Source organism: Schistocerca nitens, chromosome 9 (assembly GCF_023898315.1).
Source record: "Schistocerca nitens isolate TAMUIC-IGC-003100 chromosome 9, iqSchNite1.1, whole genome shotgun sequence".
NCBI lineage: Eukaryota > Metazoa > Arthropoda > Insecta > Orthoptera > Acrididae > Schistocerca > Schistocerca nitens.
Window position 1 is genome coordinate 502,410,501 of NC_064622.1, and position 26,384 is coordinate 502,436,884.

The following is a 26,384-nucleotide window of genomic DNA, read 5'->3' on the forward strand; positions in this document are numbered from 1 at the left end:
TGTTGGAGTCTAGTCCCTGCACACTCCACCAGGCAGTGTTTGCCTCTCTCCTCACCAGTACGCTACTGTTCCTTCCCCTTCCCCTTTCCTTTTCCCTTCTCCACCCCCTGCAGATTGCCGCTTGCATTCCACATGATGTTGCATTCTGGCCCGAGATACTGGAGTTGGCAGTTTTGTGTGTGTGAAGTGTGCTTGAGCATCTTAATCAAGCCTGTTTGCAACTTTGTATGTCTTCTTTATCGTAAGTAATAATCCATCTTTCCCTACATTGTTGATATTGGTATTGGGAGGTTCCACTGTGTTAGCAGAACACAGCCTGAGAGATAAAATCTTCATAAGACAAACATCTTACAATTAGAATGAGATTTTCACTCTGCAGCGGAAGTTTTTTTTTTTTTTGGGGCGCAAAACTGCTATGGTCATTAGCGCCCGGTCCGTGACTTAGGAAACAGTAAAAACCAAAAATGGAAACCAGCAGCAATGGGAATGAAACAAAAAATTGGAGAAAGTAAAAGCAGAAGGAAGGCTTAAAAATCCACTACAGAAAGGGGTTGGTTGTCCCCAAAAAAAGCTTCAAATGACTGACGTCATTTCACTGGCACTAATAAACTCGAAAACGCGATCGGCTGAGCGCATGTCATCTGCTAAAATCGACGATATATCAGGCGACAGCTGTAAACGGGCGCGTAACGGAGTAAAATAGGGGCACTCAATTAAAAGGTGTCTTACCGTCCACAGCTGAGAGCAGTGGGGACAGAGTGGGGGAGGATCGCCGCTTAAAAGATGTCGATGGCTAAAAAGACAGTGCCCTATCCGGAGTCTAGTCAAAATTACCTCCTCCCGACGACGCGTTCGGGAGGAAGAGGTCCAAGCACAAGGAAGAGCTTTCACATCCAGCAATTTATTACGGGGAAGTGTCGATCAATGTGCATGCCATAAAAGAACAACACGACGACATAAAACGCTCCGTAGATCGGCGAAGGGAATCTATTGAATAGCTGGCCGAAGAAGAGAGACTGCAGCCTTGGCCGCTATTTCGGCTGCCTCATTTCCACAGATACCAACGTGTCCCGGGAGCCAGAGGAACGCCACCGAGACGCCCCCCACGTGGAGCAAGCGCAGACAGTCCTGAATCTGGTGGACCAGAGGGTGAAGAGGGTAAAGAGCTTGGACACTGAGGAGAGAGCTGAGAGAATCTGAACAGATAACATACTGTATCCGCTGATGGCGGCGGATGTAGTGGACAGCCTGGAGAACAGCGTAAAGCTCCGCAGTATAAACCGAACACTGGTCGGGAAGCCGAAAGTGATTTGGGGTGTCGCCAACAATATAGGCACTCCCTACACCTAACGATGTTTTTGAGCCATCGGTGTAAATAAATGTGGCTTCCGTCATTTGTGCACACAGAGCAGCAAATGCCCGACGATAAACAAGTGAAGGGGTACCATCCATGGGAAATCGACAAAGGTCATGGAGCAGGCAGATCCGGGGACGGAGCCAAGGCAGTACTGTACCCCAAGTTGTCAAGAAGGTTTTAGGAAAGCGGAAGGAAAGAGAATGGAGCAGTTGACGGAAGCGGACTCCCGGTGGTAGTAGGGAGGAGGAGCAGCCTGCATACCCTACGTCAAAGGAGGCATCGAAAAAAATGTCATGGGCTGGATTAGCAGGCATGGACGACAGATGGCTAGCATAACGACTCAGAAGGACTGCTCGCCGATTGGACAGCGGAGGTTCAGCAGTCTCAGCATAAAGGCTTTCCACAGGGCTGGTGTAAAAAGCTCCAGACACTAAACGTAATCCACGGTGGTGGATAGAGTCGAGACGACGAAGAATAGACGGCCGAGCAGAGGACTAAACTATGCTTCCATAGTCCAATTTCGAGCGCACTAAGGTGCGATAGAGGTGGAGAAGGACCACTCTGTCCACTCCCCAGGAGGTACCATTCAGGACACGGAGGGTGTTGAGGGATCGCAGACAGCGAGCCGAAAGATAGGAAACGTGGGAGGACCAGCACAGTTTTCTGTCAAACATAAGACCCAAGAATTTAGCGACGTCCAAAAACGGAAGGTTGACAGGTCCTAGATGTAAGGAGGGTGGAAGAAATTCCTTACGTTGCCAAAAATTAACACAAACGGTCTTACTGGGAGAAAAACGGAAGCCGGTTTCGATGCTCCAAGAGTGGAGGCGATCGAGACATCCTTGAAGACGTCGTTCAAGAAGGCTGGTCCATTGAGAGCTGTAGTAGATCGCAAAATCGTCCACAAAGAGAGAGCCCGTGACATCAGGAAGGAGACAATCCATAATTGGATTGATGGCAATGGCGAACAGTACAACACTCAGCACGGAGGCCTGGGGTATCCCGTTTTCTTGGGAGAAAGTACGGGAGAGAGTAGTGTTCACCCACACTCTAAATGTGCGCTCTGCCATAAATTCGCGAAGAAAAAGGGGCAGCCGACCTCGAAAGCCCCAAGAGAACAGTGTGCGGAGGATGCCTGTCCTCCAACAGGTATCGTATGCTCTCTCCAGATCAAAAAATATTGCTACTGTTTGGCGTTTCCGGAGAAAATTGTTCATGATATAAGTGGAGAGAGCAGCAAGATGGTCAACTGCAGAATGATGCTTTCGGAATCCGCATTGGGCAGGTGTTAAAAGACTGCGGGACTCCAGCCACCAAGCTAAACGGCAATTCACCATACGCTCCAAAACCTTACATACACTACTCGTGAGAGAAATGGGGCGATAGCTAGAGGGGAGATGTTTGTCTTTTCCAGATTTCGGAACAGGAACGACGATAGCTTCCCGCCATCGTCTGGGAAAAGTACTGTCGGTCCAAATTCGATTATAAAGGCGAAGGAGGTAACGCAGACTATGGGTTGATAAATGCAGCAACATTTGGACGTGGATACCATCCGGTCCTGGGGCAGAGGAGCGAGAAGAAGAGAGTGCATGTTGGAGTTCCCGCATGGAGAAAACAGTACTATAGCTTTCGCGATTTTAAGAGAAGAAAGCAAAAGGTTGCACTTCCGCTGCACGTTTGTTTGGGAGAAACGCTGGCGGGTAATTTGAAGAGCTCGAAATCCCAGCAAAGTGTTGATCCAATGAGTTAGAAATTGCAACGGGGTCCACTAATGTATCATGCGCGACAGTGAGCCCAGACTGGGGAGAAACTGGGCGCGCCTGATAACCGTCGAATCCGACTCCAAACTTCCGAGGAGGGAGTGAAGGTGTTAAATGAGCTAATAAAGAATTTCCAGCTTGCCTTCTTGCTATCGCGGATGACGCGACGGCATCGCGCACGGAACTGCTTACAGCAGATACAGTTGGCCAAAGTAGGATGGTGGCAGAAAACACGAAGAGCACGTCGCCACTCACGTATTGCGTCACGGCATGCCTCTTTCCACCAAGGAACTGGGGGGAGCCGGGGCAATTCGGAGGTGCGTGGTATTGAACGTTCCGCAGCTGTAATAGCTGTAATATGTTTGACCTCATCGTCGACACTAGGAAAGTGACGGTCATCGAATGTCACTAGAGACGAAGAAAAGTGTCCAATCGGCTTGAGCAAACTTCCAGCGTCGCGGGCGCATATATGGCAGTTGAGGCTGCAGTCTAAGGACACATGGAAAGTGGTCACTCGAGTGTGTATCATCAAGGGTGAACCATTCGAAGCGCCTAGCTAGTGGAACAGTACCGACCAAAAGGCCCAAATGAGAGAAATTTGTCGTGGAGGCAGACAAAAACGTGGGGACCCCAGTGTTGAGGCAAACTAGATCCGCTTGGTGGAAGACGTCTAGCAATAGTGAGCCACGTGGACAAGGATGTGGAGATCCCCAAAGCGGGAGGTGGCATTGAAGTCCCCAACCAGCAAACAGGGGGGTGGAATCTGACCAAGAAGATGAAGGAGATCAGCTCATGCCATTGGTGTGGACAATGGAATGTATACAGAACAAAGACAAAAGGTATATCCAGAAAGGGAAAGACGGACAGCAACAGCTTGGAAGGAAGCGTTTAAGGGGATTGGGTGATAATGGAGAGTATCATGGAGAAGAATCATGAGTCCTCCATGGGCTGGAGTGCCTTCAACAGAGGGGAGATCAAATCGGACGGACTGAAAATGGGGGAGAACAAAGCGGTCATGGGAACGCAGCTTTGTTTCCTGAAGACAGAAGATGACCGGCGAATAGGATCGTAAGAGGATCGACAATTCATCCCGATTGGCTCGAATGCCACGGATATTCCAGTGGATAATGGACATAGGGTGGACAGAAAATGGAGGAATGTGACCAAGGTTGCCATCAGCTCCCTGCTCCGTGCCGCCATTGGATAAGCAGCCGCAGCAGCAAGTCGTATACTCCTAGCTCACTCATTTGTTACATAGTTTAATTCTTAATTTCTTTGCGTGTTTTTGGTACCTGCATTGTTTAATTCATAAATTTTGGGCGTATTATAGTATTTGAGAGTTGTAGCATCGCGTTTTAGTACCTGAATAGTGTAAAATCGCGTAGCCTCCTTCCGCCGCCACGCAGTGTGTCAGCAGTGCGCAAGTAGCAGCATTACTGCATTTACTAGGCAATCTTGTATTTTAATAACCGTTTAAATTTTGTCGATTTGTTTGCGCTCTCTGTACATTAGGTCAGACGTTCTTTGCACAACAGTTTTTAGCATGAATAGGGACTGCAACTGCTGTGTTCGGATGCAGGCTGAGTTGGCATCCCTTCGCTCCCAGCTTCAGGCAGTGTTGGCTTCGGTCACACAGCTTGAGGCTGTTGCCAATGGGCATCACTGTGGGGGTCCGGATGGGGGTTTGTCGGGGACGGCCAGCTCGTCCCACGCATCCCCCGATCGGGCTACGACTGTGGCTGCCCAGGATACTGTCCACACTGAGGCTGATTCCTCACCTGTGGTAGAGCAGGAGGTCGTCTCTAGGTGTGGCAGGGAGCGAAAGACATTCCGGAGGGCTGAACGGAAGGCCTCTCCAGTTTGTCTGACGAACCGGTTTCAGGCTCTGTCTCAGGCTGATACTGATCTTCGGCCTGACATGGCTGCTTGTCCTGTTCCAGAGGTTGCCCCTCAGTCTGCAAGATCCGGGCGGTCAACTGGTAGTTGGGAGCTCCAACGTCAGGCGAGTAATGGGGCCACTTAGGGAAATGGCAGCAAGAGAGGGGAAGAAAACCAATGTGCAGTCTGTGTGCATACCGGGGGGAGTCATTCCAGATGTGGAAAGGGTCCTTCTGTATGCCATGAAGGGTACAGGGTGCACCCATCTGCAGGTGGTTGCTCATGTCGGCACCAATGATGTGTGTCGCTATGGATCAGAGGAAATCCTCCCTGGCTTCCGGCAGCTATCTGATTTGGTGAAGACTGCCAGTCTCGCTAGTGGGATGAAAGCAGAGCTCACCATCTGCAGCATCGTCGACAGGACTGACTGCGGACCTTTGGTACAGAGCCGAGTGGAGGGTCTGAATCAGAGGCTGAGACGGTTCTGCGACCGTGTGGGCTGCAGATTCCTCGACTTGCGCCATAGGGTGGTGGGGTTTCGGGTTCCGCTGGATAGGTCAACAAACGGCTACACAGGTAGCAGGGGTTGTGTGGCGTGGGCTGGGCAGTTTTTTAGGTTAGATGGCCTCGGGCAAGTACAGAAAGGGCAACAGCCTCAACGGGTGCGGGGCAAAGTCAGGACATGCGGGGAGCAAGCAGCAATTGGTATTGTAATTGTAAACTGTCGAAGCTGCATTGGTAAAGTACCGGAACTTCAAGCGCTGATAGAAAGCACCGAAGCTGAAATCGTTATAGGTACAGAAAGCTGGCTGAAGCCAGAGATAAATTCAGCCGAAATTTTTACAAAGGCACAGACGGTATTTAGAAAGGATAGATTGCATGCAACCGGTAGTGGAGTGTTCGTCGCTGTTAGTAGTAGTTTATCCTGTAGTAAAGTAGAAGTGGATAGTTCCTGTGAATTATTATGGGTTGAGGTTACACTCAACAACCGAGCTAGGTTAATACGAGGGCAGTTCAATAAGTAATGCAACACATTTTTTTTCTGAAACAGGGGTTGTTTTATTCAGCATTGAAATACACCAGGTTATTCCCCAATCTTTTAGCTACACAACACTATTTTTCAACGTAGTCTCCATTCAATGCTACGGCCTTACGCCACCTTGAAATGAGGGCCTGTATGCCTGCACGGTACCATTCCACTGGTCGATGTCGGAGCCAACGTCGTACTGCATCAATAACTTCTTCATCATCTGCGTAGTGCGTCCCACGGATTGCGTCCTTCATTGGGCCAAACATATGGAAATCCGACGGTGCGAGATCGGGGCTGTAGGGTGCATGAGGAAGAACAGTCCACTGAAGTTTTGTGAGCTCCTCTCGGGTGCGAAGACTTGTGTGAGGTCTTGCGTTGTCATGAAGAAGGAGAAGTTCGTTCTGATTTTTGTGCCTACGAACACGCTGAAGTCGTTTCTTCAATTTCTGAAGAGTAGCACAATACACTTCAGAGTTGATCGTTTGACCATGGGGAAGGACATCGAACAGCATAACCCCTTCAGCGTCCCTGAAGACTGTAACCATGACTTTACCGGCTGAGGGTATGGCTTTAAACTTTTTCTTGGTAGGGGAGTGGGTGTGGTGCCACTCCATTGATTGCCGTTTTGTTTCAGGTTCGAAGTGATGAAGCCATGTTTCATCACCTGTAGCAATCTTTGACAAGAAATTGTCACCCTCCCCTCAGCCACATGACGACCAAGCAATTCCGCACAGATGGTTCTCCTTTGCTCTTTATGGTGTTCGGTTAGACAACGAGGGAACCAGCGGGAAGAAACCTTTGAATATCCCAACTGGTGAACAATTGTGACAGCGCTACGAACAGAGATGTCAAGTTGAGCACTGAGTTGTTTGATGGTGATCCGTTGATCATCTCGAACGAGTGTGTTCGCACGCTCCGCCATTGCAGGAGTCACAGCTGTGCACGGCCGGCCCGCACGCAGGAGATCAGACAGTCTTGCTTGACCTTGCGGCGATGATGACACACGCTTTGCCCAACGACTCACCGTGCTTTTCTCCACTGCCAGATCACCGTAGACATTCTGCAAGCGCCTATGAATATCTGAGATGCCCTGGTTTTCCGCCAAAAGAAACTCGATCACTGCCCGTTGTTTGCAACGCACATCCGTTACAGACGCCATTTTAACAGCTCCGTACAGGGCTGCCACCTGTCGGAAGTCAATGAAACTATACAAGACGAAGCGGGAATGTTTGAAAATATTCCACAAGAAATTTCCGGTTTTTTCAACCAAAATTGGCCGAGAAAAAAAATGTGTTGCATTACTTATTGAACTGCCCTTGTAATTGGCTCCTTTTACCGACCTCCTGACTCAGCAGCATTAGTGGCAGAACAACTGAGAGAAAATTTGGAATACATTTCACATAAATTTTCTCAGCATGTTACAGTCTTAGTTGGAGATTTCAATTTACCAGATATAGACTGGGACACTCAGATGTTTAGGACGGGTGGTAGGGACAGAGCATCGAGTGACATTATACTGAGTGCACTATCCGAAAGTTACCTCGAGCAATTAAACAGAGAACCGACTCGTGGAGATAACATCTTGGACCTACTGATAACAAACAGACCCGAACTTTTCGACTAAGTGCAGAACAGGGAATCAGTGATCATAAGGCCGTTGCAGCATCCCTGAATATGGAAGTTAATAGGAATATAAAAAAAGGGAGGAAGGTTTATCTGTTTAGCAAGAGTAACAGAAGGCAGATTTCAGACTACCTAACAGATCAAAACGAAAATTTCTGTTCCGACAATGACAATGTTGAGTGTTTATGGAAAAAGTTAAAGGCAATCGTAAAATGCGTTTTGGACAGGTACGTGCTGAGTAAAACTGTGAGGGACGGGAAAAACCCACCGTGGTACAACAACAAAGTTAGGAAACTACTGCGAAAGCAAAGAGAACTTCACTCTAAGTTTAAACGCAGCCAAAACCTCTCAGACAAACAGAAGCTAAACGATGTCAAAGTTAGCGTAAGGAGGGCTATGCGTGAAGCGTTCAGTGAATTCGAAAGTAAAATTCCATGTACCGACTTGACAGAAAATCCTAGGAAGTTCTGGTCTTACGTTAAATCAGTAAGTGGCTCGAAACAGCATATCCAGATACTCCGGGAAAATGATGGCATTGAAACAGAGGATGACACACGTAAAGCTGAAATACTAAACACCTTTTTCCAAAGCTGTTTCACAGAGGAAGAGCGCACTGCAGTTCCTTCTCTAAATCCTCGCACAAACAAAAAAATGGCTGACATCGAAATAAGTGTCCAAGGAATAGAAAAGCAACTGGAATCACTCAACAGAGTAAAGTCCACTGGACCTGACGGGATACCAATTCGATTCTACACAGAGTACGCGAAAGAACTTGCCCCCCTTCTAACAGCCGTGTACCGCAAGTCTCTAGAGGAACAGAAGGTTCCACATGATTGGAAAAGAGCACAGGTAGTCCCAGTCTTCAAGAAGGGTCGTTGAGCAGATGCACAAAACTATAGACCTATATCTCTGACGTCGATCTGTTGTAGAATTTTAGAACATGTTTTTTGCTCGAGTATCATGTCGTTTTTGGAAACCCAGAATCTACTATGTAGGAATCAACATGGATTCCGGAAACAGCGATCATGTGAGACCCAACTCGTTTTATTTATTCATGAGACCCAGAAAATATTAGATACAGGCTCCCAGGTAGATGCTATTTTTCTTGACTTCCGGAAGGCATTCGATGCAGTTCCGCACTGTCGCCTGATAAACAAAGTAAGAGCCTACGGAATATCAGACCAGCTCTGTGGCTGGATTGAAGAGTTTTTAGCAAACAGAACACAGCATGTTGTTATCAATGGAGAGACGTCTACAGACGTTAAAGTAACCTCTGGCGTGCCACAGGGGAGTGTTATGGGACCACTGCTTTTCACAATATATATAAATGACCTAGTAGATAGTGTCGGAAGTTCCATGCGGCTTTTCGTGGATGATGCTGTAGTATACAGAGAAGTTGCAGCATTAGAAAATTGTAGCGAAATGGAGGAAGATCTGCAGCGGATAGGCACTTGGTGCAGGGAGTGGCAACTGACCCTTAACATAGACAAATGTAATGTATTGCGAATACATAGAAAGAAGGATCCTTTATTGTATGATTACATGATAGCGGAACAAACACTGGTAGCAGTTACTTCAGTAAAATATCTGGGAGTATGCGTGCAGAACGATTTGAAGTGGAATGATCATATAAAATTAATTGTTGGTATGGCGGGTAACAGGTTGACATTCATTGGGAGAGTCCTTAGAAAATGTAGTCCATTAACAAAGGAGGTGGCTTACGAAACACTCGTTCGACCTATACTTGAGTATTGCTCATCAGTGTGGGATTCGTACCAGATCGGGTTGACGGAAGAGATAGAGAAGATCCAAAGAGGAGCGGCGCGTTTCGTCACAGGGTTATATGGTAAGCGTGATAGCGTTACGGAGATGTTTAGCAAACTCAAGTGGCAGACTCTGCAAGAGAGGCGCTCTGCATCGCGGTGTGTAGCTTGCTGTCCAGGTTTTGAGAGGGTGCGTTTCTGTATGAGGTATCGAATATATTGCTTCCCCCTACTTATACCTCCCGAGGAGATCACGAATGTAAAATTAGAGAGATTAGAGCACGCACGGAGGCTTTCAGACAGTCGTTCTTCCCGCGAACCATACGCGACTGGAACAGGAAAGGGAGGTAATGACAGTGGCACGTAAAGTGCCCTCCGCCAAACACCGTTGGGTGGCTTGCGGAGTATAAATGTAGATGTGGCTGTATCAACTCAACAACTGCTCAGAGCTTGCGACCGACAGCATGGAATGGTATTCAGCCGAAGGCAGAAGATCCTGATCCATAGGTTGTTCAGGAGCAGTTCCTGCCACCAGCGATCGGCCACCAGCAGTGCGCCTCGGCGACACAGAAGACGGCCGAGGGCGATTTCCGCCAGGTGGTGCTGTAGATGAGACACGCCTTGGCGAAGAAGTAGATGAACTGGGTTTCTTATTAGCCTTCTTGGAAACATGATGTTTAGATGAAGGAGGAACCGATGGTTGTGAAGTTGGGGTACGTAAAAAAATCTTCACGAGTATGCTCTTTTTTCGAAGTCTTGGTGTCTGACTTTTGGGCTCAGGATTTAGCAGAACCCGATGAAGGGTGAGCCATAGAGTGGGCAGGCAAAAGTGGTGAGGTTGAACGGGCGATCTTTGCGCTGCCCTATCTGACGAACGTGGCACTGAAGATGAGGTCGCAAGTCTGCGTGGCCACCTCCTTTGTTGGCCGAGGAGAAGCAAGGACAGTGCTGTATTTGCCTGTCTGAGGCACTGTGGGCTGTCCACTGGCGAATAATTTTCGAGCAGTAGAGGTTGACACCTTTTCCTTCACTCTGATTTCCTGAATGAGCTTTTCGTCTTTAAAAATGGGGCAATCTCTAGAGGAAGCAGCGTGGTCACCCATACAGTTGATGCAACGAGGGGATGGAGGTGGACAAGCACCCTCATGGGCATCCTTGTCACACGTAACACATTTGGCCGGATTGGAACAGGACTGGCTGGTGTGATTGAACCGCTGACACCGATAGCAATGCGTAGGGTTTGGGACGTAAGGGCGAACGGAAATTATCTCATAGCCTGCTTTGATTTTCAATGGGAGTTGAACTTTGTCAAATGTCAAGAAGACAGTGCGGGTTGGAATGATGTTCGTGTCAACCCTTTTCATAACTCTATGAACAGCCGTTACGCCCTGATCAGACAGGTAGTGCTGAATTTCCTCGTCAGACAATCCGTCGAGGGAGTGTGTATAAACGACTCCACGTGAGGAATTTAAAGTGCGGTGCGGTTCAACCCGGACAGTGAAGGTGTGGAGCAGTGAAGTACGCAGCAATTTTTGTGCCTGGAGGGCACTGACCGTTTCTAACAACAAGGTGCCATTCCGTAATCTGGAACAAGACTTTACAGGACCTGCAATTGTGTCGACACCTTTCTGAATAATGAAAGGGTTGACCGTGGAGAAGTCGTGACCTTCGTCAGACCGAGAAACAACAAGGAACTGTGGCAACGATGGAAGAACTGTCTGTGGCTGATACTCAGTGAACTTACGCTTGTGAGCAGACATAGTGGAAGATAAGGAAACCATTGCGGAAGAATGCCCCATGATTACTGGCGTCTCCGATGGCACGCTCCTCCCTTGGGGGGGGGGCCTCTCTGAGGGCACTCCCGCCTTAGGTGATTGTTCACACCTCAGGTCACACCTCCGACAAACGGACGGAGGGACCAATCGGCACTTTCGGAAGGTATCAACTCGGGTAATCACCCCTCCCTGGACCTGGCCGTTACCAGGGGGTACGTACGTGCCCTACCTGTCTACCCGGGGCGGGGAATTACGCGTTACCCCGTCACCGGCTACGCACGAAAATGCGTGGGTCGGCCTTCAGACACGCACAGGGAGGAAGAAAGAGAAAGGGAAAAACAAAGAAAGGGAAAGGAAAGAAGAGAGGTCTCAAACACCGCTGCGGAGAAAAGGGTAAAGAAAAGAGGTAAGGAAAAGAGAAGGACAAAGGAAGGATGAAGACATACAAGCAGAGAAGGCGAAGAATGTGTTACATTTACGAGCGTCCGTCTCCAGACGTAGGCACAAACCATACTCCCAGAGGGGGAGAAAGGGAAGGAAAGAGCCAGTGGTGAGGGGAGGGGGGGGCGAAGATGGGGGATAGTGAAGGATGTGGAAAAGGAAGGTATGCAGCCCGGAAAGGAAGAAGGGCCACATTAGCTCGGGGTCCTGTGCTCGCTACACATGTATCCACAAAAGAGTTGTGAACCCCCTGGGGGGCTGCAGCGGAGTGTGCTCTGATACGAAATTTCCTATATGAAACTAATAGAGCACTTGCCCGCAAAAGGCAAAGGTCCCGAGTTCGAGTCTCGGTCCGGCACACAGTTTTAATCTGCCTGGAAGTTTCATCTTACAATTAGTTTATTTCAATTAATGAACTATTTTTTTGTTTTAATCTGCCAGGAAGTTTCATCTTACAATTAGTTTATTTCAATTAATGAACTATTTTTACAAATACAAAAAAGTATCTACAGTCAGACAGTAATGCCCGAAAGTGACAACCAGTCCAGAGCACTCCAAGTCACTCGGTATAGAGTCCCCAGATCACTGTCAAATGCTCAGAATGGGCACTCTGTAACAATGAGTTCTACTGTTTGGACCACCACTTCTTGATACCACCTGGGAATGCACTCCTTGCAGAACTCAAGTGAAATATTTGCAAGTCGAAAATTCCATCGAAGTTGCGGAATGGCTGTAACTGGTGGAGGTTCTGTGCCTTAATGAATTATGACTGATCTATGCTGGATGTATGGGAAAGAATTTCTGATTAGAGTTACAAAACTATTACAATCTTTGAACTAAATATTAAGCATTAACCAACCCAATGTAGTGTTTTTATTTTTTCCACTGTCACATTACCTTGTTAAATCAATAATCAAGTGAAAAAGTGACTTTCACAAGAAAGAAGTTACATCAATCCACCTAACATAATTGTTTTCCTTGCACTACAGAGTCAAACATCACTGTCACAATGGTGTACCACATGGCAGTGAGAGGAAATACTGAAATGGGTGACAGTGTACCATCTGTTATTTAAATCCATCATCATACTGTGAGACAGTGAGGGATCATCCCTGCCTCCTTGAGCTTGTGATGCTGATGCTGTGTCAGGATGGAACTTAGAGCCTACTCTTCACACAAACTTTTCATTGTAGCTCATAATTAATCCTTTGACTGCTACAGAAATGCTCACTGCATTCTGTGGAGAGTGCAGCTCTGTTGTCAGCCTGTACTGCTGCCTGTGCTGGGACATTGTATTCTATCCACTACCTGTATACTGGTTCTTCCACACAGCCCGACTCCACTGTGCTGAATATCCCTGTAATGCTGGGGCTGAAGATTTTGTCTGGTGCTCTGGGTTTTGCTGCCCACAATACAAAATAAATAGTCCCCCCAACACAAGTTTTTCACTCTAAAACTTTTCTAGAAATGAATCACAGCACAGCATACGAATTACATCTTTCCTGGAGTTTTCCATAGGATATTAGAAGCCTATGATGATAGCAGCATGTCACTTTGGATTCAGCTCAGTAACTTACTGTTATTTCATATTTACTCGTCCATTGCTCAATGAATTACTGAATTTCCTTTTGCTTTTCATCTTAGTTACTAAGCTGTATCCAGTGAAGTAAAGTACTGCATAGTATTTTAAGAGTTTTGTGCAAACTTTGCGCAGTGTTCATTTTACATTATTGATTGCTATGTATGAAACGTAGCTAGCATAGTAAAATTGTATTTAATGCTGAAAGCAAAGTGATATATATCACGATTCTTAACGTACTGATTGTACATATACAGGAGGAATGCATGTACTGCACCCAGAGTTCTGTCAATGTGCAACATGAATCACTTTGTCATATTTCATAAACTGTTCAAGGTATTGAAATGAGGTGTTTTGCAAATGATAGCATGCAAAGAGGGGCATATATTACCATATGATTAATACTCTGAACTTTCTGACCTACTGAGATGCAGTCATAAACATTGTTTTCTCGAGTGAAAAGATGTATTACAGTTAACAGCATTTAATATCTCACCAAAAAAGGATTTTGTGGTTTGTTGTTGTTGTGGTCTTCAGTCCTGAGACTGGTTTGATGCAGCTCTCCATGCTACCCTATCCTGTGCAAGTTTCTTCATCTCCCAGTACCTACTGCAACCTACATCCTTCTGAATCTGCTTAGTGTATTCATCTCTTGGTCTCCCTCTACGATTTTTACCCTCCACGCTGCCCTCCAATGCTAGATTTGCGATCCCTTGATGCCTCAGAACATGTCCTACCAACCGGTCCCTTCTTCTCGATTTTGTGGTATTGCACACATTAATATCTATGCTAATCTACTTGGGATACTAAGCTTTAATTGAAACCTGTTTGTTTTACATCACAAGATATAATCACTAAGTGTTTTAATTCTTTCAGTTCCCATTGATACCTTTTGTTTATTTACAACCTCTAGAATACTTCATAGTTACATGTAATGCTATCAGCTTATCCACTACTCTCTCCAGCAACTCATCTGCAAGTGTCTTGATATGGAAGCATCTGATACTTTTTATGCTTCAGTTTCTTTTTTCCTGTTACGCCAAGTACAAGGTGTAATTACCTGACACGATTTCTTCCTCTGCACAACCACAATGGTGAGCCATATTATCAGTCAAAACGAAGATGAAAACAGCAACGCGAATAAGACCACAACAGCAAATACACACAGGCCAACTGACAGAAATCTGCTCAACACTCCAGGTGGAAATGCAGCTACTTGGCCACTCTCTGTGGCCAATAAGTGCCTGCCTTGTTAAAAAGTTGGGAGCACAAAGGAGGCAGCAAGCGGGCATGCATTTACAGATCTGGAGCACCTGACAAAAATCGAAGGAGTGTGTAAGGGCATTCAGAGCACTCAGGGACAGTAGCAGTGGTGTGCATTAACACGTCCAGAGAAGTAAAGGGGTTAAGACTCTTGTTTTCATGTCACTTAATAATGCATAACAAAAGTCTGTCACTATTATCATAGTGATGTGACAAAGTATTGTGTGACCTCACAGGCATGAACTTTCAAGGATCATTCATCTGTCTTATGACCCACTGACTCACGAGCAGCAGAACTTCGTTGTATCACTCAGAATGTAATACAATTTAAGGATCTACCAACATGTAATACTGGTAACGGAAATTTGCTACCAAAACATATAAGAGCATACATATATAATCAATGCTTCCACTACTAACAGCTACCGAGAAATAACAGAGGCGTTGTTCATTACAGATTACAGTCAGATCCTATTAAAATGTTTCCTGTTTTATGTTCTGGACTGTTCTATAATATCTTCCTCATTTACACTTCTCGCATCACAAAAATGTTAGGCAAATGGTCTGCCCAATATGCAAAGCTCTCATAGCAAATTTTCATCTTTGCACTGTCTTCAATTTTGTATGTATCATGTCAGCCATCTTCAACATTTTACCCTGTTAAATCTTATCCTGCACCCCATTTCTTCACAGTATGCATACAGAAGTGTTAATTATCCATGCAGTTTGCCACACCTTATCAACTGCCTAAGTGACTATCAGTTTTATCACAAAGTAGTAGTACTGATCTCTCTCAAGATTTTCCGCAACCCCAGTCATATGTAACAATGGCAAATTGTTGTAAACTATGTCACTCACCTAGAGGGAATGTAATGTAGTCACACATTCCCAGTAGTTGTCCAAAGCAAATTACTTTGTCTTCTGGTGAGATGCCAATCTCCTTCATTCTAAAAGGAGGAGCAGAGTATTAGTACAATGTGACAGTTTAAGATAGTTTAAATGTATGACAGATTTAATGACTTTTTTGTTACTTCATATCTTACACACATGTGACTTTATATGTTCAACTAGAGGAAAGAAGCAACAAACTTACTTTTTCCTAGATGCACATTTTGTCAAAGTATTATAGGATGAGAAAGTTATATGCAACAGATGCTGTAGTTCTAAAATACATGTAAAAGTACTGCAGTCAGAAGTATATATAATACAGTTCCTCATTCTAACTTTGAGCTTCATGATGCAGTGGACTGAAAGGACACATTACAAACATTCGTTTCAGCATATTCAGACAAGAACCCAAAAATACTGTTGATCATGTGAATACAGTAAAACAGACATGAGGTTGCTGTGTTTTGGCCACACGTGACATTTCCTTACTCAGAACATATTCCACATGACAGAAATAAATCATTTTCACCGCTACAAACTGAAGCTTAATATTAGCTTAACTAAACACTAGAAACATTAAGACGACATATATGGTCGTTGAAAATAATTTTAACAAAAACAAGAGAAAGACAAGAAAAAATCAATAGAATAGCAGAAAGCATTCGTGGTTAAGTGTCTGGATAAAAGCATCACAAGAATGCAGTACTAGACCAGTATAAATGATAGGAACAAACACAAATGAAACAAACAGACAGAATATCTCTCCCTGTGTGTGTGTGTGTGTGTGTGTGTGTGTGTGTGTGTGTGTGTGTGTGTGTGTGTGTGTGTGTGTGTGTGCGCGTGCGCGCGTGTGTGCGTGTCCTATTGCAGAGGAAGGACTCTGTCTGAAAGCTGTAATATTTAGCAGTTGTTTTCATTGTGCTTGTCTGTGATTCAATGCCACCTCCATGTGATGAGTAGGAATCTGGCCTCACCACACTATTGTTATGTTATTCCATCCTCAACTTTCCAGTCTTTGTTTTCTTTTTGTAACAGATAGTCTTGCATATTGTACTCACTTTTCAATAGCGAAACGAACAGTATCTTCATTGTGACTGGCAACCATTATACCAATCTTCCTCTCCTCTCCTGCATCCTTCAGATCCTTTATCCTACGAAGGCACTCAGTCAGTGTACGGTGGTACATCTCAGTCGTCGCCTCAAATGAAGGATTTGTTGGATCGGGATACCCGAGGGCTGCAGCTCTAGCGCGTTCCTATAGAATGGAGACAATGGTCATTCCATACTAAACAGTACATCTTTAGCACTTTGTAAGATAGCTCAGATGTTACTATTACAAAAAATAGCATCTAACACATTTGAGTTCAAAAGAACACAATTTAATAATTTGCAAGCACATTGAGGCTAGGTGTTTTGTGTCCTTTTTCCAGCCGCCATTTGAAGATAGAAAACTATAACACACTTCAGAAAATATTTTTACAAATACTCTCTACAATTCCAGATAATAATGCAAAAACCTGATTCTGCAAAATTAAACGTGTAACACATTTTTACCTGTTCCAGGTAAGCTCCACGCACAAGCTTTGCTCCAAAGTAGAAATTCTGCCTCTTTGCTTGTTCCAGATCTGTGGTACACTCATTATATGTGTCCTTCAGGTAGCACTGATATGTGTTAAATACAACAGCCTGCAATGAGAATGCACAGCATTCAATAATTTACGATATTACTATTATCAATTCATAGCATTACATTTTCTTTTTACTAAAATAGTTCAATAATTACATGCATCAGTCACAGTGACTATGAGCACAAAGGTACTAGTTGATAAAAAGGTAAATAAAGGACACTGAAAAATTTTGGGCAAAGGACAAGTTGAGTTAGAGACTGTTTCTTGTTAATTAAGTGCACAAAGCTTATATTTGAAAGCTTTCTCTTTGCTACTGTAGAGTTTGACTTGTTCCATATCCTCAGAAGTTCTCCTTCACAATACAATCTTCACTTGAATGGATGAACAAATGATAACACAATGTTTGTTGTGGCATCCTGTGGCATTTTATGGGGAGGGGAGAGGAAATAAAACATTTAAAGACATACATCTGCACCTACAGACATACTCTGCAAGCCACAGAGTGGCACTTGGTGGAAATGTACCCAACTTACAGTAGCCTACTAAAATTGGAAACAATTTTATAGCAACTGTCCTCCCACATTTATCTTCTTTCCAAGTGAAGACTTCAGCCACTATTCACACTTCATAACTACTCCTTCAGTGATTACTATTACAGTATTAAACTTCCCAAGAGCATTTACAATTGATTGATTGATTGAATGAATGAATGAATGGTCCTGCGGTGGCATTCTCACTTCCAGCGCACGGGGACCTGGGTTTGATTCTCGGTGGGGTCAGGGATTTTCCCTGCCTCAAGATGACTGGATGTTGTGTCGTCTTAATCATCATCATAATCATCATCATCAACAACAACAACTCATTCCCATTACGGTCAGAGGAAGGCAATGGCAAAGCACCTCCACTAGGACCTTGCCTAGTCGGCGGTGCGGGTCTCCCGCATCGTCCCCTACACTCCTCGGGGTATGGAACCTCATTCATTCATTTACAATTAGAAACTAAAAACCCCAAGAGCAGCTTTGAATGATGAAGTCACAATGTATTTTTAATAGTTATCTTCAAATAAAATTATAGAAGGTTACCTTTTTCTTGTTATATTTTCGCATGAATTCTACTGTGATACGAGAAATTGCAGGTTGAAAGTAAGTCTGCTCAGCATCAATCATTATACGTACATCCAGATCTTGTGCCATCTGAAATTAAAAACACTAATTAGGATTGGGTATTATGCCTCATTACCACCACCACCACCATTTTTTTCAGTACTTTGAAAGTTTATGTCCCACAGTTCAGTATCCACTGTGCAAAATTCATTTTTTAGTTTTCATATTTCCTCTCTCTCTCTCTCTCTCTCTCTCTCTCTCTCTCTCTCTCTCTCTCTCTCTCACACACACACACACACACACACACACACAGAATCTCCGTTTCCATGTAAAAGGCAATCATGGTAAGCACAGAAACTTCTCTGAAGTTACGCAGTTTGAATTTTTACTTGTCACCCTGAAAGCATAGTTCTTAAGACAACTAATGGAGGGTCCTTTTGCCAATTTTTCCAGCCAATAACCTGCTAATTTGATATATAACATTTCAAACATACAAACCTTTGCAAGAGTGTTTACACGACGAATCATGTTTCTAAACATTTCTTCTTCTTTTGAGGTAAGCTGTGTGATGAGCCGAACCATTCGCCCTGTTTTGAGATCTGGCACTCTGAAGGTCTCACTCAGCTGCTGATTTTCATCTATGATGCCACTCCAAGGGAACAGATGGATCATCCTGAGAAACAAAGATACCATCCAATGGTCATCATTCATTGCTATAAATATTTGTGGTCACTGTCCTAAGTTGTGAATTTTTTTCCGTTAATGATAAAAATAATTAGAGTTAGTCTTTTGCAACACACTACTATCATGTTCTTTGTTTAACTAACAATATCTTCTAACTGTTTTGGTAACTTTACCGACATGCAAAGAAGTATATTGTCAATATTAAGGAGGAACATCAATAGAAATAAATGAATGGATGAGAGAAAACACAGGAATTGATATATCAGAGTGAGTGTTATGTAACTGAACATGAGACTGACTGGCAATATAGCCATGTGGACTCTCAGAAAATACAGAAATTCCTTTGCTGAATTTATCATTACAAAAAAAGAACTAGATGAATGGCCTGTTGAGATCAGCATCGAGAAACAAGAATGGCATACTGCTGCTTCTTGATGATGGATGCTGCTATCTGAGCTTTGTGTGGTGTCTGTGAACCACTTCTTACGAGGTGTGGCTAGAAAAAAACCGGACTAGTACTGGTGAAACAATAAAACGAATGCAATAAGGCTGAAAGTCGCGTGGCCTGTCACGTGACTCTCGCTCCGCCTACTGCTCGAGTTTCATCTGCCTCCTGCACTCAGTCTGCCCGTGGCGTCTGTTTTAAGTAATTGACGTTTTGTCTGTGCGTCGGAAAATGTTGAGTGTACAGCGTGTTAACATCAAATTTTGTTTCAAACTAGGAAAATCTGCAAGTGAAACGTTTGTAATGTTACAACAAGTGTACGGCGATGATTGTTTATCGCGAACACAAGTGTTTGAGTGGTTTAAACGATTTAAAGATGGGCCGCGAGGACACCAGTGATGACACTCGCACTGGCAGACCATTGTCAGCAAAAACTGATGCAAACATTGAAAAAATCGGTAATCCTTGTCAACTCCTGTTAACTCAGACACTGCTCTGATTGTTAAACGGCGATCTTGTCGAACAAGTTTACCGATTTTTTCAATGTTTGCATCAGTTTTTGCTGACAATGGTCTGCCAGTGCGAGTGTCATCACTGGTGTCTTCGCGGCCATCTTTAAATCGTTTAAACCACTCAAACACTTGTGTTCACGATAAACAATCATCGCCGTATACTTGTTGTAACATTACAAACGTTTCACTTGCAGATTTTCCTAGTTTGAAATAAAATTTGATGTTAACACGCTGTTCTTTCTGTACACTCAACATTTTCCGACGCACAGACAAAACGTCAACTACTTAAAACAGATGCCACGGGCAGACTGAGTGCAGGAGGCAGATGAAACTCGAGCAGTAGGCGGAGCGAGAGTCACGTGACAGGCCACGCCACTTTCAGCCTTATTGCATTCGTTTTATTGTTTCACCAGTACTAGTCCGGTTTTTTTCTAGCCACACCTCATATGTATTACTAAATCAGCTGCAGATGTTTGCACATTTTTTTTAAAAAATGTTACATATGTTTATCGTTTGTAGAAGTCATATTAGGTGGACAGATCTGTAAATAAAAAGTGTCTTATGGAAAATAAAGTACGTCCATTGGCCAAACGATGGACGTACACATCGAGAAAGCAATAAACAAATAATGAAATAACCTGTTAAGAACATTGCTAAAGATGTGGCGCACCTGTACAAACATGCAACTCAACTGTTTCTTTTCTAGATCAGTTAAAATGTCTAAAATACTAAGATGAAATATTTGCTTTAAAAAATTCAAAAGAAGCTAGTAACAGTTGTTATCATCCAGAAAAACAATATTTCGAGTTTTAAATAAAGTAATTCACATTCATGTAAACTTACATTTATATCCCTGGTCCACACAATTTGACAAAAATTAAATTCCATAAAGCAGCATAATTCTAAGCCAGTCACATTTGGAATTAGCTGCAACTCACCCCTCCTGGTCATACGTGATCTTGTCGAGGAACTTTTTGACTGGCGCTTCACTCAGCAGACAAGCCTGCTCGAACTTCTTCTCGAGAACTTCGGGTCCGACATGGTGGGAGATAACACTACCCGTACCACCAACAACGTCTGTCAAATATTGTCGTGTTCGCATTATCACTTCCGACAACTGCAACTGTTCAAAAATTTAAGAGCAACATCATTAGAAGATGAGACGATCATTCAACTATTATGGATTCTCAATGTATTACTACAGGAAGGCATAGATAATAAATAGGCCCTGTGAAAAACAATAATTTAATCTCTGCTAATAGCACTGGTGTTTGTTGCATCTAAGACTGCTGTGTGATAAGCAAACCTAGAACAGTGAAAACATTGCAATTCAAATTGCATATGACAACAAAAGTTCAGATTTTCTGTTGTCAAGAATGGATGAGATGTAACTGTAAAAGCAACTTAAGAAGCATATTGGAGATATTTCAAGCTGGCTGTTAGCACCTGAGAGATTGAGGAGAAATTATAAAATATCACAGAAATACGAGTGTGTAGCAGGAAAGAACAGTAAGATATGCTCTAAGAAGATTAGAAACTTAGGGGTAAGTGGAACTTCATCTTGACACAAACTTATTATTCCTATATTTTTACCATTTAAGACAGCTCATTTATTTGAAGTTCAAACCTCATCCTAGATCTGTTACCTGCAACAGCTATTTTTCTCATTTCAGCAAACAGCGTTCATATTCACAATTGATTTTACAAATACTTTTAACAGATTTTGAAAAAGTTTTCTAAGCTAATGCAAGAGACTTTTGTAGGAAAATTTCTAATTTTATCGTGGATTAAAACATTATAGTCTGACAAGAGGCTGTTTCCTGAAGAATTACTTACCAAGAGCTGTGGTCTTCCAAGTGCTGTAAGTTTGATAGCACAAAACCCTGTCCCATACGTTGCACCTGCAAAACAATATGTATGTTCAAGAAAGACAGACTGGAGAGCATGGAGTTTTGTTTCCTTGGCACTGATTTTGAAATAGAAATATGCACCACTATTCTTTTAAACGAAATTCAGTGTTACAGTGTAGTTTTACTCTGATAGTAGTTATCATTACTAAATAAGAGAAAGGTTTCTTTTGTTGTTATTTTCACAGTTATTATTTTAGTAGGTCTCCTTACTGATGAAAATATTTCAAGGACATTTTGAAAACATCTTGTAACATAAGATATATAAAAATTTAGGCAGACTCCATAATTCACAGACCAAGGCTTTGGAAAACTATGAGCAACCACTACTAGAATGTTTTTTTTTTTTTTTTTTTTTTTTTTTTTTTTTTAAGAATCTAAAGTTTTCCCTAGAGGAATTAGAAAGCTCTTACATTTCAGAGTACAAAACGTGAACCTCAGAAGCACTAGTGTTCCAGAGAGAGAGAGAGAGAGAGAGAGAGAGAGAGAGAGAGAGAGAGAGAGTACTTCCTAATGCATAAAGTGAGAAGTGAGTCAGTTTAAACAAATTACTCACAGCCGAGGAACAGAATGAGTGTGATATTATTTGACAGCAAAAAAATTATGAATATGATATATGCAGCAAAATACTTCCAACTGAGTTATCAGAGTTGTTTAACCAAATACCTTTTCCTAGCAGCATAATTCCTGTGTTGGAATGAGATATGGCAAACTATCAGCAGGAGGCACAAAACTACCAAATTTGTACGTGATCAGTAACCAAAAATTTTAGCACTCTGAGTACAAATGTAACACATCTCGAATCTAACATTCACTCAGCATGACTGCACCAATAGGCATAATCCTTAAAACCAAAGTTTTGAATTACTATTCCTTATTAAGCACAAGCATTCTGACACTCTTATAATTTTAAAGCTTATACTGAACATTCAGCTACTGCTTAGTATATGCTTTCTTAACAGTTACAATGGGTCACTTTTAAAAATGTGTGTACAACAATTTACAGTTAAGAGCAATGTTTGTGCTTAGTTTCTTGAAGAGTATAAATGTCTCTTCTAGTTGTATTTCCAAAATAGCAGAAACAAATGGCTTATTGCACTCTAGACAGACATAGAACCTCCACTATATAGCATTGAAACAGTCATTAATTTTGGCGAATTCTGATATATTCAAAAGGGTTTAAGCACAGAGATGAAACTTAAAGGTACCAAAAGAACTGCGTTGTAGTGACTAAATATCATGAACGTGAATATTTTGTACAATTCTCTTTCTTGCTTCTGCAAGAAATTTCATTAAAAATGTTTATTTTGATGTGAATAATATCAGAAAATGTTTGAAGAAGCCACCCAAGCATAATGAACACAAAAAGCTAATTCAGAGATCAATAAGAGTGTTTTATAACAACACAAAAATGCTTCTAGAGTATTCATAGGCTCCAGTTGAAGCAGTTGAATTCTAAAACATAGCTAAGTTACAACATGTCTCCTACTTGTGAGTAAGTAGACAGTGTCTATACAACAAGGTGATTAAACAGGCAAGTTACTTTCACTCTCAAATGATGACTGAGAAAGATCTCAGTATGGCTGTATGGCAGTAATGACTAGAAAGGGATTCAGTAAATTTCTGTGAATTGAGTGCCATGAACATTCCTTAAATAGTGAATAGTGTCTTTCTTTTTTGAACCTAATAACTGTATCACCTTGCACTTTTAGTGTAACAATTAAGATACTAAAAAGTAATTATGATGGTCACAAATTTCCACTTTTACAGTTAACCAAGAAAAATGCTGTTTTCTGAAAATGTAATATTGAGTAGCTACCTATACAGACAAACATTTCAGTTCATATAACCATAAATCTGCAGTGAAGTAAGAAAGAAGGTTCACCTTTTTGTGAGAACACTTTCATTTTGTTTAACCCCAAACACACTTCACCCCAGTTGTGGCATCTCCAGTGGATTTTATCTTAAGTTGTTGAAAGCCACAAGACACACATAATGTAAAAAAAGAAAGAATGAAAAGAAAAACCCACTGAAGATGCCACAACTATGGTGAAATATTTTTGTGCACTATACCAAATGAAAAATTGTGTTCTTGCAAGAGGGCAGACACTCCTTAATTTGTTATTTTCTGCAAACATGGGAAAATAGCTAAAATTTCCATTATCAAACATCTGAAAAAGGTACCTCAACTAGTGACAATTATCATATAAAGTAACAAATGTGTGACCAGCAATTAATTCTTGAGCAATATTCACATTCTTGCAGAAAACATTCTCATATCAGCATTTCAAGGGGATTTTTTTTTTTTTAAAAAAAAATCACATTCTTTAGTTCAAAACAGTTTTCTGTCTTGCTAGAAACTGCAGATAATTTCATTAAAAAACTATATCTGAATTCAGGATAATATACAAGAATGTTTCTCTTGAGAAGAGAAAATATTTAAAATTTTTAAGTCAACAGACTAGCAACTAACATGACTCTCGTTATCAGTAACCTACAAAGTATGTCAATCTTTCAATTAAAATCATTACTTTTGATTTCCACTACGTAATAAATAATACATGATAAACTGCCTAAGGCAACTGTTTACAGCCAGGATACATGCAATATGACAAAATATTTTACACCGAGATAAAAACTTAAATGAAGAAATTTCATGCTCACATTTAAGAATCTATCCGCGGCAATGGGGTGCTGCTATGACATAAAGAACCAACTTGTATGGTGTGTAACTGTAAAGGATTATTCATAATTCAGTGAGACACGTCAATCCACGATAAGCAGCAGCACAAAAGTCTCAGTTACTTAGAACATGACAGTCTTGTGTCAGAAAGTTTTTAAATATCAAACTGTGGCTAACACCACCCTGTGATAGATGCTTCAACCAGATTAAGAGGAATTTTATTTTGTAAGTACTAGTTTAGAACAACAGAGAAGGTAAGTCTGCTCTGGTTTGAAACAGAATGTTTGTTTGGAAGTATGATACTCTACTAAAAAAGAGAGTGTATATCAAGGAGACGAGTGCTATTTAGTGAAGTTAAAAACCCATTTAACTTTATTGCAGTGTCACCAGTGGTCAAATTGTTTTTTCTATAGAATTCATTTCATAGACTCAATGCCTTCACTGTTTAGTGAGTTGTCTCCTTTATTACTAAATGCTTTAAATTTTGCCAGAACTGTCTTTGACAGTCTTAAAGTAATAAATCAAGCATATTTGTAAATGGCCTAAATGTTTCCATAAACAACTCTTTCTGGAATGTGTTTACACCTGTACAAAAGAAATGTTCCAAATCACATCATTTACTATGAATACAAAGTAAGATGACATATTCTACCCAGATACTGGCATCAGTTTTGAGCCATGCAAAGCACATTATCTCATTGTAACTAAATATATAGCGCACTGCATTCAAGTGCATGAGGACCAAATATTTGAAATTTGTGCTTTGTGAGACCCCACTAAATGGTGTTAAAGTATGTGATAAAATGACCACTGATGATTCTTTTAAAACATGCCCTTACTAAGCTATTATACGTTTATAATAGTAGGTGTGAACCCAGAAAAGTGAACAAGTATAATGTAACAGTTCTTCTTGTTTGTATCCACTTAAAATAGACTTGTTCTACTTTCAGTGAAAAGCTAAACAACAGTTATCAATACTCTGAACCACATCAAGGACAAACAAACAGTACCTGAAACACACATGAAAGCTCAATTAATACCTGTACATTCATTTTGGGGTTAAATTGAACATGTGGAGTGTAAAATCCGTAGTTTAACACACACATTCGTCCAAAAAACATTTTGGAGGACTGATTACAGATCCACAGTATCACAAATAATTTGACTAGTGGATCTCCTACTCAAGATTGGAACATTTAACAGTGAAATTTTATCATCATTCAGTCTGCCTGTAACTATAGTGACCTCATTGTGGCTTTTCTGAATTGCTTTAGCTCATGAAGTTTTGCTCATGACTCACAGAAGAATTTTGATTATCATCATCTTTTGCTAGAAAGAATGTTAATGTTTTGGATAACATATCCTGCATCTCTGTTATTTAGGCAAAGATTCCATTTAAATTTGTCATATCTGCCATTGCTAAATGTATTCATCCTTGTTTTACAGATACACCTCATCAGAAACAACTAACAGGAGAAAGTATTGAACTTTGTAAACTTCAGCACGTATAATCAGTATTTCATGATTTTGAAAATATGGCAGAATGCCTCAGGATTTTTAACAAAATACATACAAAATTAAGGAAGATTACTGTAAATATGTAAACAGCAAAATTTTGTGCATTATCTATACAAATATTAGTCATGCTCATGAAAAGTAGGCAGAAAAAAAAAAATCACAAAACTGGAAAACAATGTATTGTTGAAAGATTGAGTACTTTAAGAAACTGACAACTGTTTTGTAAGATAATATTTTTACCTATTTCATACACTCGCAATATCTTCAAAAGCAAATCCTTAGTAAATTTGTCACCAATTCTGACTGAATAATTATTTAATTTCTTGCAATCAAAATGTTTGAAAGTCAGCTCAAGAAAACTGAAGGTGAAAATAAATTCCACTTATAGTGATCTTGAACTAAACAGATAATTAATAATGGTGTAGCATTGCTGAGATAAATGTAAATCATCAGTGCCACTAAAATGATAATATGTTTCTCCAGAAAACATCTGGAAGCTGGTCTACTATTTATTCAATAATTAGTTTGCAATCATTGCTTCCCTTTA

General features: G+C 41.9%; 1 protein-coding gene across 2 annotated transcripts in view; it reads right to left on the minus strand.

Annotated features, from left to right (window-relative positions):
* The window catches only part of LOC126203670 (proline dehydrogenase 1, mitochondrial-like), a 297,265-nt gene that overhangs the window by 15,490 nt on the left and 255,391 nt on the right, over window positions 1-26,384 (minus strand). For both annotated transcript variants that reach the window (XM_049938035.1, XM_049938034.1), the window contains 7 exons: window positions 21,566-21,630; window positions 20,668-20,852; window positions 18,587-18,761; window positions 18,068-18,178; window positions 16,912-17,043; window positions 16,416-16,612; window positions 15,328-15,416 (listed from right to left, as the gene is read on the minus strand). In XM_049938035.1, coding sequence (XP_049793992.1) covers window positions 15,328-15,416; window positions 16,416-16,612; window positions 16,912-17,043; window positions 18,068-18,178; window positions 18,587-18,761; window positions 20,668-20,852; window positions 21,566-21,630 — 954 coding nt within the window. The remainder of the gene's footprint in view (window positions 1-15,327; window positions 15,417-16,415; window positions 16,613-16,911; window positions 17,044-18,067; window positions 18,179-18,586; window positions 18,762-20,667; window positions 20,853-21,565; window positions 21,631-26,384) is intronic.